The 14,453-nt window shown below is 37.5% G+C and overlaps 1 protein-coding gene across 2 annotated transcripts in view; it reads left to right on the top strand.

Annotated features, from left to right (window-relative positions):
* The window catches only part of LOC308260758 (mitochondrial adenyl nucleotide antiporter SLC25A24), a gene marked incomplete at both ends in the record, with an annotated part of 49,663 nt that overhangs the window by 21,003 nt on the left and 14,207 nt on the right, over positions 1–14,453 (top strand). For both annotated transcript variants that reach the window (XM_080692271.1, XM_080692272.1), the window contains 3 exons: positions 3,598–3,709; positions 5,968–6,126; positions 9,079–9,225. In XM_080692271.1, the coding sequence (XP_080548397.1) occupies positions 3,598–3,709; positions 5,968–6,126; positions 9,079–9,225 (418 nt within the window). The remainder of the gene's footprint in view (positions 1–3,597; positions 3,710–5,967; positions 6,127–9,078; positions 9,226–14,453) is intronic.

Below are 14,453 nucleotides of genomic sequence, written 5' to 3'. Positions count from 1 at the left end.
TGTGTGTGTGTATGTGTGTGGTGTGTATGTGTGTGTGTGTGTGTGTGTGTGTGTGTGTGTGTGTGTTTTACTAGGGATTGAACCCAAGATCATTCTATCTCCAAGCTATACCTCTGGCCCAGTTTTTATTTTTTGTTTTGAAACAGGGTCTTGCTAGGTCACTGAAAGTCTCATCTTGCTGAGACTGTCCTTACACCTGCAATCCTTGTGTCTCGGCCTCCCAAGGAAGGAGATTACAGGTGTGCACCAGTCTGGCTGATAGATTTTTGACTTGGGATTTGGATAAAATAATATTCTACTTCTAAAGTCACGTTCACTCATGAAAGCAAGGTTTTTCTCTTATCCTAAGGTCAGAAATAATATTCCTATATTACCTTTGATAGCTTTAGGAAAAATGCACATTCTAAACCCAAGAGGCAGAATAGATCAAGGTGTTTAGTTAGCTTGGGCTGCTGAAACAAAATACCGCAAATGATAGGCCCTCAATAACTTATGAGACAAAAAGGAAGCCGTAAGTGGAAATTTAAGGATACTTTGATTTGAAAAACTTGAAAACATTCAAACTTGTGGGATATTTCTAATGTGGTACCTAGGGGAAATTTTATAGTCTTAAAGATGAATATTATGGGGATTTGAATGAATTATTCTTATCTCTGATTATGGGAGAATTTATTAAAAATAAGACAAAAATCTGTATGCAGTGGCACACATCTGTAATCCCAGGACTTGGGAAGCTGAGATAGGAGGATGGCAGGTTCAGGTCAGTGCGGGTAACTTAGTGAAACCCTTTGTTTTATCTTTTCCATACTGGGGATAGAACCCAGGGACATTCTACCTCTGAGCTACACCTCCAGCCCTATTTTTTTATTCTTTATTTTTAAACAGGGTCTCACTAAGTAGCTGAGGCTGTCCACGAAAAATGATCCTCCTGTCTCAGCCTCCCAAATTCTGGGATTACAAGAGACCTTATTTTATAATAAAAAATAAAAGAGCTAGGGGTATAGCTCAGAGGTAGAATGCCCATAGGCTCAATCCCCAGTACCAAAACCAAACCAAAAAAACAAAAACAAAAACAACAACAACAAAAAGGTAGCTAAAAAGCAAGAAGATTGACAGATAACATAAAGTGAAAAGACAAAGGGAAGGTATTTGCCAAGTTATAACTTGAAGAATTAGAATCAACCGTTAGGAGCTATGAGTGAGGAAAAGACATACAACATCTTAAAAACTGACTAAAGATGTTAAGAGATACTTCACACGGGAATATGGGCAGGAAATGAATGCGGTCAGAGGTGCTCAACCTCATTAGTGTAATTTGCAGAGAAAAAAGCAACCTCAACCCACTTGTGACTGTCTCCCCTGGGTACTTTGTCAGCCCCAAGTGTTCTGTGGCCTTCGGCTGTAGAACTTGGGATTCATTCAATAAATATTTACTCCATACTCTTTCTAGATACTCGATTATATTTGTGAACAAAATCAGTAACAATCCTTGTCTTGTGGAAGAGGCTCAAATGTGAGAGGTTGGGAGGTAGGATCAGACAATAAGTAATTGTGTTAAAATAGAAAATAGTGATAAAATAAAGCTACAGATATTACAGGCCAGAATGATGTTACAAGTAGTGGCTGGAATTTACAAACACACAGAGCGTGTGTTAATGCCTTATGCAGGAAAAAGAGAAACTTTAAGTGCAATTTCACATACGCAGATCAAAATACAAAATGGTACTAGAAAACAATCATAAACATATGGAAATGGCATTTTATTTTATTGCCACCTTTATGCATTATTTTCATACCAATTATAAAATGGAATTTGAGGAGACACCAAAACACTTGTTTTTTTCTCCCGAGACATCAAGTAATTTGCGAATAGAGATTGCCTTCTCCGTGCCATCCACTTTAGGAGCTGGGTATATATTAGTGAACCAGACAGTCAGAATTGTGGCACAGTTATCTGTTGTTCTTAGGAGAAAACAGATGCAAATGGCCTCATTGTCAAGTAGCTGGTAAAACAAAAAGTTTATGGTAAATATTTAAGATTACAGTATGTTATTTTTAAAGTTGAAAATGAGGTACCAGGATTTCTTAAGACTCAAAATGCACAAAGAGTTAGATTTTTTTTTTACAATCATTGCTAATTTTATTACTGTGGTAAAAGTTGGAGAAAGAAATTGTAGGATATTTTGAGTATATTTCAAAACCACATCTAAATGTTGCAAAAGAATATTAAGGAATAAAAAACAGGTTGGGGATCTCTCTCTCTCTCTCTCTCTCTCTCTCTCTCTCTCTCTCTCTCTCTCTCACTCTCTCTCACACACACACGTGCGCGCGCACGCACGCGTGCACATACGAAATATCTACCTTTTCTTTATCTTTTCATTTTATTTATAGTGTCTAGTATGAATGTCCTTAGTTTTAATTAAGGAAAATATAGGAGATGGGGGTAAGGAAGGGTAGTGGCATGTGTTTGAATATGATCTAAGTATGTTATTTGCACACACAAATATGCCACAACAATATTCATTATTCTTATAATTAAAATGTATTAATTTATAATTAAAATGTATTAATTTAATGAAAATAAATATCTTTACAAGCCAGGGCAAGAAAAAAATGGATTGTGCATTCACTCATGACTACCTTCCAATATTGAAACCTCCAGTTTTTTAATTTTAAAACTTCCTGAGTTAAGAGTTCGACAGAATACTAAAGGTAGTCTTTAGTGAGCTGTCTCTCTCTCTAATTTTGGGGTCCATTTTTAAAAATCTATAATAGTTAAAACAATCTGAAAGGACCATAAAAATCAAGTGGCACATGTCTGTAATCCTAGTGCTTGGGAGGCTAAGACAGAAAAATTCCAGGTTTGAGGATAACCTCGACAAATATACTCTCAGAAACCTAGCAATACCATGTTTCAAAACAAAATAAAAAGGGATGGGGGTGTAGCTTGGAAGTAGAATGCCTCTGAGTTTAGTCCCTGGTCCCCCCCTCCCACCGCAAAAAAAAAAAAATGCCTGCGGCTATTTCCAATAGTCTATATTTGTGAATGAATTTTTTTTTCAGTACTGGGGATGGAGCCCAGGGGCATTCTACCTAAGAGCTATACCCCCAGCTCTATTTTTTTATTCTTTATTTTGAAACAGTGTCTCACTGAGTTGCAAAGGGTCTCACCAAGCAATAACTGAGGCTGTCTGTGCACCATGATTCTCCTGTCTCAGCCTCCCAAATGCTGGGATTATAATCATGTACCACCACACATGGCTTGGATTTTTTTTTATTTTATAAAGAATATTAAGTTGGAAGCAGAGTGTGGTGACCCATTTTTGTAATCCCAGCATTTGGAGGCTGAGACAGGAGGATCGTGGTTTGTGGACTGCTCCAGCTATTTAGTGCTTTGCAACTCAGTGAGATCCTGTTTCAAAATAAAGAATAAAAAATAGGGCTAGGGGTGTTGCTTAGAAGTAGAATGCCCCTGGGTTCCATCCCCAGAACAGAAAAAAATATTAAATTGGAAAATAAATGGTCATTCTGTAAAATGGCCAATGTTAGTTTTATATATCAATTTATTTTTTTCTGATTTTTAAAAAAATCTTTCAGTATCGATGCTGATGGGACAATGACAGTGGATTGGAATGAGTGGAGAGACTATTTCTTGTTCAATCCTGTTACAGACATTGAGGAAATCGTCCGCTTCTGGAAGCATTCTACTGTAAGCGCCCTTTCTACTTATTTGGAGCTGTCAGCCATCGGTATAGTTAGCACTCTAAGCACTCGGTAATACAGCTTGAGGGGCCAGGTGCCCAAGTCCCAGGACTCCTTAACTTGTAGATTTCTGTCCATTCCATCAGGCAAAGATGTGTAGAGTATCTTCTGTACAAGCATAGCCATTTTCAAAACTTGGGAGAAGTACCATTTTGATGAGTAAGTTCCCCAGCTTTCATGGCATTTCGGGATTCCACCATAAGAAAGTACATATGTCACAGCCTTTTCTTTTTATAAATCGAAATCACCTGAATGATCTCAACACCTCATACTTGGGGTCAGTTTTCTTGGCAATCAGTGATACAGCCAGAGTTCCCTCCTGAAACTGGTTTGTTCGGGCAGACTGCCTAGATTCATCTCTGGCATGTAGTATTTATAATAATCTTTGTTGGTTACAGAATCATTTTGGCTCATCTGCTCAGTGTTTCATACCATTTTGTTTGAGTCCTATTAATATTCTGCTAAAATATACTGGTGTAAATGAAAATATGTTACTGTTTAATCAGCTCCTGAAACCATTGGGAACTCTATGAAGGAAGTTTTTGGTTTGTTTGTTTGTTTGATTGTTTTTTTTCCTAGTGGGCTTTTGTTCAATATTCATTCATGGATTTTAATACATTTTCTGGGCAGTACTGAAGTCTTGAGTTGACATGGCCACTGACAGCAATGCCTGAGTGTACACAGAGCATTATAACAAGAGTGCTGATGAAGACCTTTTCAACTATAAAGTTTATATAGGCGTGGTTTTTATTGTATCTTTGGACATAGATGATAACACTTGAGCCTACAATCATATACCCATTTTATTAATAGTAAAATGAAGGAAGAGAGAATCACTGCTGTTGGCATAGCTCCTTGCATTCTTGCCTATAAAGCCTTTTATGCCAAGTCATTTAGATAGTAGAGTAAAAATATTGTAATAATAGAATTTTGTTTCTCTCAAACTATATTTGTAATTTATAGTAATGTTCAGAATAGCTAAAAGAATGATCATTTCAAATAATTTCCTCTCAGCTAAATTTTATATAGAATCTTTTGCACGTTTTAAAAGGCAAGTCAGACTTACAAAATATTTATTGACAGTTAATATAGGAAGCAAGCTTAGGGATATTCACATGTGTAGTTTCATTTACATATTTAAAGCATGTGTGATGTTTGGGAATGAGATTTTTCAATTTAATAAAAAAAAAGTTGGCAAAGAAATTGTCTTCCTGTAAAATGGCTGATAATGTTTTATTCATCAATTTTATTTTGTTCTATATCAAATTTTCAAAATTTCATCATTGAGTAAAGTATGAAATATGATGTGGATATAATTTTGAGGTGAAGAGAGTATCTTAGAAACATTGGCAAACTAGCTTTCTTTTTTTTTTTGGTGGTACTGGGATTCCTGGAAGCCCTTCTACCTCTGGGCTACACTCCCAGACCTATTTTTATATTTTTTTTATTTGGAAACAGGGTCTCTTAAGCCAGAGCAAGCGGCTGGCTTCGAACCTGCGTGATCCTCCTGTCTCCGCCTCCCAAGCACAGGGATTACAAGCGTGCGCCACCACGCCTGGCTAGCTTTCTTTTTTTGAGATGGGCTTTTCCTTTATTGTCCAGTCTGACCTTAAATTCCTGGGTTCCAGTCATCCTCTGGCTTCAGGCTTCCTAGTGATTGGGACTACACAGAGTGCTACTGTGCCCAGAAACAAACTAGCTTATCTTTTTTTTTTTTTTTTTGGTAGTTCTAGGGAATGAAACCAGGGCCTCACACATATAAGGAATTTTTGTCTTCCACTGAGTTGCACCCACAGCCCCAAATTAATTTCTTAAACAATACCACCACCAATAGGATATGATTTTCTAGCATTATGAAAAGTGGCTGTAACTAAAAATGATTCACTATGGCTGATAAAATGCTGCCCTTTCATTCTGAGCTAGGCCAGTAGGAGAAAAACCACTCAATCTATAAAAGGAAAACATTATAATGACTGGTTTTGTTACGTTTGTAATTATTGTTAATTTCAGTTTCCTGTGAACCGACACTAAACTGTGTTTAGTGTGAATAGACCGTAATCATGTATGTGCTCAAATTGGTGCATTAAAAATTCTAAGCAGTAGAGTTGATCTTAATGTGAAATACAATTCTCTAAAACCAAAGAACTTCTGGGATTATCTGTTTTTAGTTGAAGGAGCATAACTATCTGTTTTGCTTTCTGACAGGGAATTGACATAGGGGATAGTTTAACTATTCCAGATGAATTCACAGAAGATGAGAAAAAGTCAGGGCAGTGGTGGAGGCAGCTCCTGGCAGGAGGCATCGCCGGTGCCGTCTCTCGAACAAGCACCGCGCCTCTGGATCGCCTGAAAGTCATGATGCAGGTGCGCTCGCTGACCTCGGGTCTCAGGGAGCTGCAAATGTTCTGAAGCAATGGAAATGTGGTGTTTTGGAAAAAAAGTTTTCAAATTTCTCGAGTAGTCTATCTTTAAAAATATCTCTATTTCATTGCTATTCACCTTAAGTTCAGTCTATATAAGTATTTGGCTGTATTCTACCAAAGTGAAAATTGTTGATATATGTATATAATGAACTTTTTAATTTTTTGGATTCCAGGACTATTCTAATAATAATAATAACTCTAGCCATAATTGTAGGTTTTTTAATACATTAGTTGCTCTGTCTGTCTGTCTACTTTATAAAAAAAAAAAGTAGAGCATTTCTTTCCAGGCATGGTGGTGCACACCTCTAATGCCAGTACTTGGGTTATTGAGACAGGAGGATCGCAAGCTTCTTAGGAACTTAGGAATACCTTTAGCAACTTAGATCCTGTTTCAAAAAATAAAAAAGGTTAGGGGTGTACCTTGGAGATAGAATCTCCTTAGGTTCAATCTCCAGTACCGAAAAAGGGGGAGAGCATTTTTAACATCTATTATCTTGAGATAAAGATGTAATTAAAAAAATTACTCTCTGAGAATAATTAGCATAAAAAGACCTGGATTCTTTATTTAATTATTACTATTATTCTTTTGTACTGAGGATTGAACCTAGGGCCATTTTACCTCCAAGCTACCCCCAATCCTAGCCCTATCTTATTTTTTAAAAATTGGAAACAGGGTCTCACTAAGTTACTGAGACTGGCTTTAAACCTCCATTCTTCTGGTCTCTTCCTGTCTCTTTAATAGTGAGATTATAGGTGTGTGCTGCCACGCCCAATTTAAGACCTGGATTTGTAGACTGACTTTGCTGTTTACTAGCAATGTAAGCTTTAGTTGGCTAGAGTGGAAAGGAGGGATAGGAAAAAAAAAAATTTGTTTGGTGAACATAACAGTAACTCATTCAATACTCATGGGAGCCCAGCAAAGCAGGCATTTTATCTTCAATTTATTTATAGGGATCTTGAGGCTCTGAGAATTAAAACAATTTTTTCTTTATAACAAACTAGATGAGGAACAGAGTATCTTTACCTCTGAGGCTATAGTTCTTACATTGCATGAAACCTGAGGTCTCCTTTTTCTTCACTCAAGAATGAGAATAAGAATGTCTAACAAAGGTGGCTATAAGAATTAAATTAGGTATGTAAAAATGCCCAAGATACTGGAATAACCTACTGGTATACATGGCCGTTGCTTAATATGTTTGAAAGTTACATTTGTTAAACCTAGGTCAATACCTTTTATATTTGTTCTTAGATTTCTATACCAAAAAAGATTCCTGACAAGGTTTTAAACTACCTTTACTCAGAAGGTACCCATATCCCAAAATTTATTTAGGGACAAACATACTGCTCTAAAGAAAAAGAAAGAGAGAACTGGTATGCATGTATTTTTCTTTAGGAACAACAACACATTGATTTTGAGAGAACTTGAGTAAGCATTTATCTTTTCCTTTGTCATATTTTATTGTAAAGTTTATTTGTTTACAATATTATGGATTTCTCAGGATTAATTTCTATAAATTTAAGGGGTTCCCAAAGTCACCTTCAGATTTGATACTTGCCTATATAAGTGACAACTCACTGAAAGCAATTATACTCATGGTCATGGTTTATTACAGGAAAAAGTTAGAGATTGAAATCAGAGCTGGGCGTGGTGTTGCACACCTGTAATCAATCCCAACAGAGAGGAGGATCGCAGGTCCAAGGACAAGCCTCAGTAATTTAATGAGAACCTCTGTGGAGTCTTTTTTTTTTTTTTTTCTTTTTTTGCCTTACTGGGGATTGAACCCAGGAGCATTCTACTTCCAATTTTTATTCTTTATTTTGAAACAGCATCTCACTAAGTTGTGTAGGGCCTCACTAAGTAGCTGAGGCTGTCTGCGAACCGCAATTCTCCTGTCTCAGCCTCCTGAATGCTGGGATTTCAAGTGTGGGCCATTATACCCAGCTTCTACATTGCCTTTTTTTGGTACTAGGGGTGGAACCCAAATCTGTGGAGTCTTAATGTGTTACTTTCTTGGCACTGATGTGTGACAAGAAGCAAAGTTTTGCAGACCAACCAAGGCAGCTCACCAGAGCCTTTGATGCACAGAGTTTTTAATGGGGCCCAGTTACATTCTGGCCACATGGTTGATCTTTATTCTTCAATCCCTTCTAACTTCTTTTTTTTTCCCTTAGTGATAGTCACTCATTTTGTATAAGCTGAAACAACCAGAAGAATAGCTGATTTCTTTCATTATATTCGACTTATTACAGCTTTCATGTAGCCAATCATAACTTCTAAAATATTTGGATGCCTTCCACATGTGTAGTATAAGCTGAGTAATTCATCAACACTCTGGGTTAGGCTGTTGGTGCATGCTATTGTGAATTTATTGGCTAGGGACACCTGGAGATCAGTCTTAGAAGGCACAGTTTTTGTTTTTGGTTCTAGCCTGTGCACATCCCAATGTCTATGGCTCTGATACACTCCTGTCCAAATCACACTGAGACTCACATATGTCTGTACTACTTCTTGGAAGGAGGGAGTAATCTGTTACCTGCAGTGTACTTTTTCATTTCTCACGTTTCAGAGGATGTTTCATAGCCTAATATATAATTTGGTTCATGTTATCTTTTGACTGTTGTTCATAGTAATTTTAATTTTCATAATGTCCTCCATTTTCCCATGATAAGGATTCAATTATTCTCAGATTTAGACCCAGACATAGACATATGTCTCGAAAAAGTAATACTAATCCTTCTCATCATTTTATATTTTCTCAACCTTATGTATTTTATTTTCAAATATGTCTTACAGCAGTTATAAACAGTACTGAAAAGAGATTGTATGGTTATTTTAGAAATAGTATTAATAATATGTCAGTGGTATGTTACATCATTTTGTTTTTACTTTTAGGTTCATGGTTCAAAATCAATGAACATATTTGGTGGCTTTCGACAGATGATAAAAGAAGGAGGTATCCGTTCCCTTTGGAGAGGAAATGGCACAAATGTCATTAAAATTGCTCCTGAGACAGCTGTTAAGTTCTGGGCCTATGAGCAGGTAATTGTTATCATCTGTGGAAATGATTAACAAAGAGGAGTTAGTAAACTGATTCAATAAAGATTAGCATATGGTGCTCTTGGGATTCTTGTTTTAATGCATAATGATTTTTTTTTTATATATATACTCCAAGAGGGATTTCTCACGGGCTAGATAAAGCCAATTATTTCTCGTGACTAAATTCTGGGATTCTGAAAATCATAATATTCTTTATAAAGGAAAGCTTTTGTGTTTTTCCCCAGTAGCTCTTAAATGTAAGACTTGCGTTTATTCAGTGTGGATCCTATTAGAAGCAGCCCACTAACCTAAAGTTTATAAAAGTATCCTAGTCTAATCTCTGGAAAGAAAACTTTAAGGTTGAAGTCCTTTCTGGGATTTGGCAGAATGTAAATGGAGTTGAGTTTAGCGTGAAACCTCCGTTAGGGCAGGGGCTAGGCTTCCTTTCCAGGCAGCCTGCACCCAGGCCGGGGGATGCGTGCTCAGAGTTCGCTGTAAATGCATGCATCTTCCTGGGAATTGACTTCTCTGTCGACTTGGATTATTTCAGATTTTGTTGAGCCTCACTTGCTGGTAACAGAAAATACAGTAGTGAGTTTTAGGGTTTGCTTCTCTCTGTGGTCGTTAGCAGAACTGCCTAGCTTGCGCATCTACAAAATTATTTTTCTGTCATTTATTTCAACTTCTTTATCATGGATTATAAGGGTCTTGACATTAAACTCCACCCCACCTTTTTGTTTTATTTTTAGTAGACTTTAGATCATTCTGGAGAGTGTTTTATCTTTGAACAATGGGGCACTTTTTTTTTTTTTTTGGTGGTACTGGGGGTGGAACCCAGAGGCTTTTCTACCTCCGGGCTATACTCCCAGACCCATTTTATATTTTATTTGGAAACAGGGTCTCACTAGGTTGCCGAGAGCCTCACTAAGTAGCTGAGGCTGGCTTCGAACCCGCGCGATCCTCCTGTCTCAGCCTCCCAAGCACGGGGATTACAAGTGTGCGCCACCACGCCCGGCTCAACGGGACACTTTTTAAATACACTTCTCTTGGTGCCTTGTAACCATACATGATAGTGGGGTTCATAGTGACAAAAACATACGTGCACAGAGCACATGGTGTGTGTTCCTCAGGTACCCACCCCGCTCCCTCCCCCTCCCTGTACTTGTTACTGAGATTGGCATTGCTGATTTTGTATAGATGCATAGCATTATTTGAACTGTGTCCTTTATCAAGTCTCTATTCCCCTCTCTTCCCCCGAACCCCCTCCACCAGCCCATTAGAATCTTTCCTCCTTTATCTGAAGTTCCTTTTGTTTCCCATTTTCTCTCTAGCGTCCACAGAGGAGAGAAAACTCAACCTTTTACTCTCTGAGACTGGCTAGTCTCACTTAGCATAATAGTCTCTAGTTCATCCATTTTTGTTCACATGACATAACTTTTGCTCTTGACAACTGAATAAAATCCCATCATATGAATGAGTCACAGCGTTGTTATGCATTCACATGTCGATGGACACCTAGCCTAGTTCTGTAATTCGGCTGTTGTGAAATGTGCTGCTAAAAACATGGACGTGCATGAATCATTATAACAATCTGACTCCAGCTCCTTTGAAAAAAATACAGCTTGCTTGAGTCATGTGGTGGTTTCGTTCCTACCCTTCTGAGAAACCTCCACACTGATCTCCGTAACAGCTGTGGGAGTTTGTAGTCCCACCAACAGTGTAGAAGAGTTACTATCTCCTCACATCTTTGCCAGAATTTATTATTGTTTATATTCTTGATTATTGCCATTCTAACTGGAGTCAGATGGAATCTCAGTGCAGTTTTGATTTGCATTTCTCTGATTGCATAAAAACCTTCTAAGATAAACAGAAATTGTAATCCCAGCATTCCGGAGGCTGAGACCGGAGGATCGCGGTTCACAGACAGCCTCAGCTACTTAGTGAGGCCCTCTGCAACTCAGCGAGACCCGGTTTCAAAATAAAGAATAGAAAATAGGGCTGGGAGTGTAGCTCAGAGGTAGAATGCCCCTGGGTTCCATCCTCAGTACTGCAAAGCAAAAAAAAAAAACAAACAACAACGAAAAAAAATTGAAACAGGATACTCTTGAAGAAACTACCAAGTCTAGTGGTGTCTTTGTTGGCATAGGAAATAGAGAGGCAAAGAAGAAACAATTTGGAGAACGTCTGGGACTTTTAAGTTTGATTTTATCATAGGAAAGCCAGAGCCTAAAATCAATATTCACCCAGTATTGCAAACAAAAAATCAATATTCAAAAACAATTCCATTATTTCAATATGCAGGAGGTTTTGTGTATTTGCAAATCATTGTTATTGCAAACAGATATATCCATCACACTTTATAGTGTTTGTCAGATTCTTGCCTTGGATTTTTTTTCAACAGGTGCCCCCAGTTTCTATCTACCCAGCCTCCTCTCTGAGCCCTTCTTCCGGTATTGTGATTTTTGCACACTTTTTTTTGTATGTATCATGTATTCTGTCGTTGTTTATCATGGACTCTAAGGGTCTTGACCTTCAATTGCACCCCACATTTTTTGTTTTATTTAAAAAAATTATTTTACTATGTCTAATCATCTTGGACATCAAGAGGAAAGCTCCCCAGGAAGTGTGGTGTCATGCTCTCATGGTCTCTTGGGTCCACGGTACTCCATTTTCTTCCCTTCAACAGAGGGTTCGGCTGTCCCTTAACGCTCTCTTCCGACCATCTTTCCATGAGAAGCATTTCCTAAGCATCCCACCCAAGCCAGTGCTCTCTTGCCCAGCCCCTTTAGAATGAAAATTGAAGAATTTCCAGTTTTCCACTGGATAATAGAAAACCCATAGTTTCCCCAGTGCATTCTAAATAACTTCAGGGTAAATATTATATTGCACAAATTCTTAGTTTTCCCAGAGTGCCCCCAAAATTCACATCTGGATTTGGGTAAGTTCTGTTCATCGGATAACTAGTAGGTTAGAAACCTAGAAAAGGATATATTCAGCCTGGTTATAGCTCTCTCAAATACAACATTGATTTGGCAGAAGGCTGTGTTTGGGTGGTCATTATTATAGCAGTATTGTGTCATTGAAGGTGGCAGTGTGGTGTAGTGGTCTCATAGCTTCAGTCACCATCTATTTATTAACCTCTGTCCATTCTAACTTCTTTCCCTTCCTTACTATATCTGTGCATCCATCTCTGTAATGTATATCTAGAAGAAACCCTGTCTTGTTGTACTGGGGTCCTTAGGTTCCAAGGAACAGTGATGGGCGGGCTCAGATTGGGGTCACTGTGGGGTGCTGTGTGGCTGTAAGGGAAGCTTCCTTGGAGGAGCCGAGGAGGTGGGACTCCCCTATTCTGTCTTTCTCCACCTGAATATTTGCTACTCTCTGCAAACTTTTCCATGTTCCCATCTGGTGTCTCTAGAGAAACCTTGCATTTCTGAGAGAAGGATTTGCCTGGTGAAATTTTCACAGCCTCTGTTTAGGCAGAGATTTCCCCTTTACATTGTATGAAGATAATATATTAATGGTTATAATAAGAACAACCACTAAGCATTTGCCGTGTGCCCAGCACAATGCTGACTAATCTGCATGTGTTGTTCTGCTCAAGCTGTCAGCAGCCTTCAGGGGAAGGTAGTGGTGTCACAGACCAGACACTGTGACCTGGACACGCTCACCACCTTGCTCAGGGCCACACGGCTCAGGTGTTCCCGCCCAGGTCGGCCTGGCGCTGGAGCCCACGATATTAAAATCCTGACTAGTGAATATTTCATTTTTACTAGGGTCACATTTCCACTCTTGGGGTGATCAGTGGTGTTTGGGTCGCTTTGGTGCTGGTGGGCCAGGGAGGTGCTGGGGTTGGTGTGTTCATCTATTAAATGTATGATAGACAAAAACTGTTTTCTGCATTGTTTTGTTGATGTTTGGTTGTCATTTATTTATTGATTTTATTTGTGTTGTTGAAAAGAAACTCATCTTTTTTTAATTTTTTAATTTTTTTATTGGTGCACTGTATTCATACATCATAGTGGGATACAAACTTTTGTAGACATACATGCACACATCGCCCAGTCAGCCCCCACCCGATCCCCACCCCATTCCCTCCCCATCCCTCCCTCCCATGCTTGGCTTAGTGGTTGACATCTAGTATTATAGCAATTTATCCAAAACTAAAAATGATAATCTCACATAACAGTTTCATTTGTCTGATACCAAGCTTTTGATGACTTAAAGATAACATTTCAATATTTCTTTTTACTTTCTTTCTTACCAGAGAATATTTTTTTTTCTATTTTTAAGGTGAAACTATCATATATTTATATATTTATTTTTCAGAAAAAAAAATCTATCCTAATATGGAAAATGGAGTCTAGATACACAAAACGATCTTGAAAAAGAACAAATCTAGAAGATATATATTTTCTGATTTCAAACCATATAAAGCTACAATAACTGAAACAGTGTAGTACTATTCTAAAGGCAGATATATAAACCATTGGAGTTAAATAAAAGCCTAGAGCTAAATTCTTCCCTATATTGTCAAGTTATTTTTGACAAGGTTTCCACGAACATTTGGTGGTGGAAATAATAATCTTTTAACTAAATATTGTTGAAACATAATAATTACACGGAAAAGAATAAAGTTGAATCTTTACCTAATCCCATATACAAATATTAACTCAAAATAGATAAAAGACCTAAATATAAATCTTAAGACTATAAACTTTTAGGAGAAAATCTGGGTCATAAAACCTCACAACATTGAAATTGGCAGTGATTTCTTGGATATGATTTCAATGGCACAGGCAACAGAAGAGTATACAAACTCCCTAAAAAATAAAAAAAATAAAAAAAATATTGTATATCCAAAGACAATGTAAACAGAGTTAAAAGTTACTAATAGAATGGGATAAAATATTTCCAAATGCTATATCTGAAGGCATATTAATATTCCAACTAGAAATTCTAAAAATTAACAACAATAAAGGCAAACAATACCATTTAGAGATAGGTAAAAGACTAACATAAATAATGAATCTCCACAGATAACCAGTCTTAGTTGTCTGTTGGATGGAAAATCTTGTTTCTCTAGTTCTGGTGTGTGTTACCTATTTCTTCTTTGTAGTTAATCTCTTTGAGTATTTTCTCTAGCGCTGGTTTTGAAGACATAAATTCCTTCAGTTTCTGTTTGTCATGGAAGCTTCTTATTTCTCCATATAATTTGATAGAAAGTTTTG

This window comes from Muscardinus avellanarius, assembly GCF_963383645.1.
Source record: "Muscardinus avellanarius genome assembly, chromosome: 3".
NCBI lineage: Eukaryota > Metazoa > Chordata > Mammalia > Rodentia > Gliridae > Muscardinus > Muscardinus avellanarius.
This window is presented reverse-complemented; position numbering and strand designations above follow the sequence as displayed.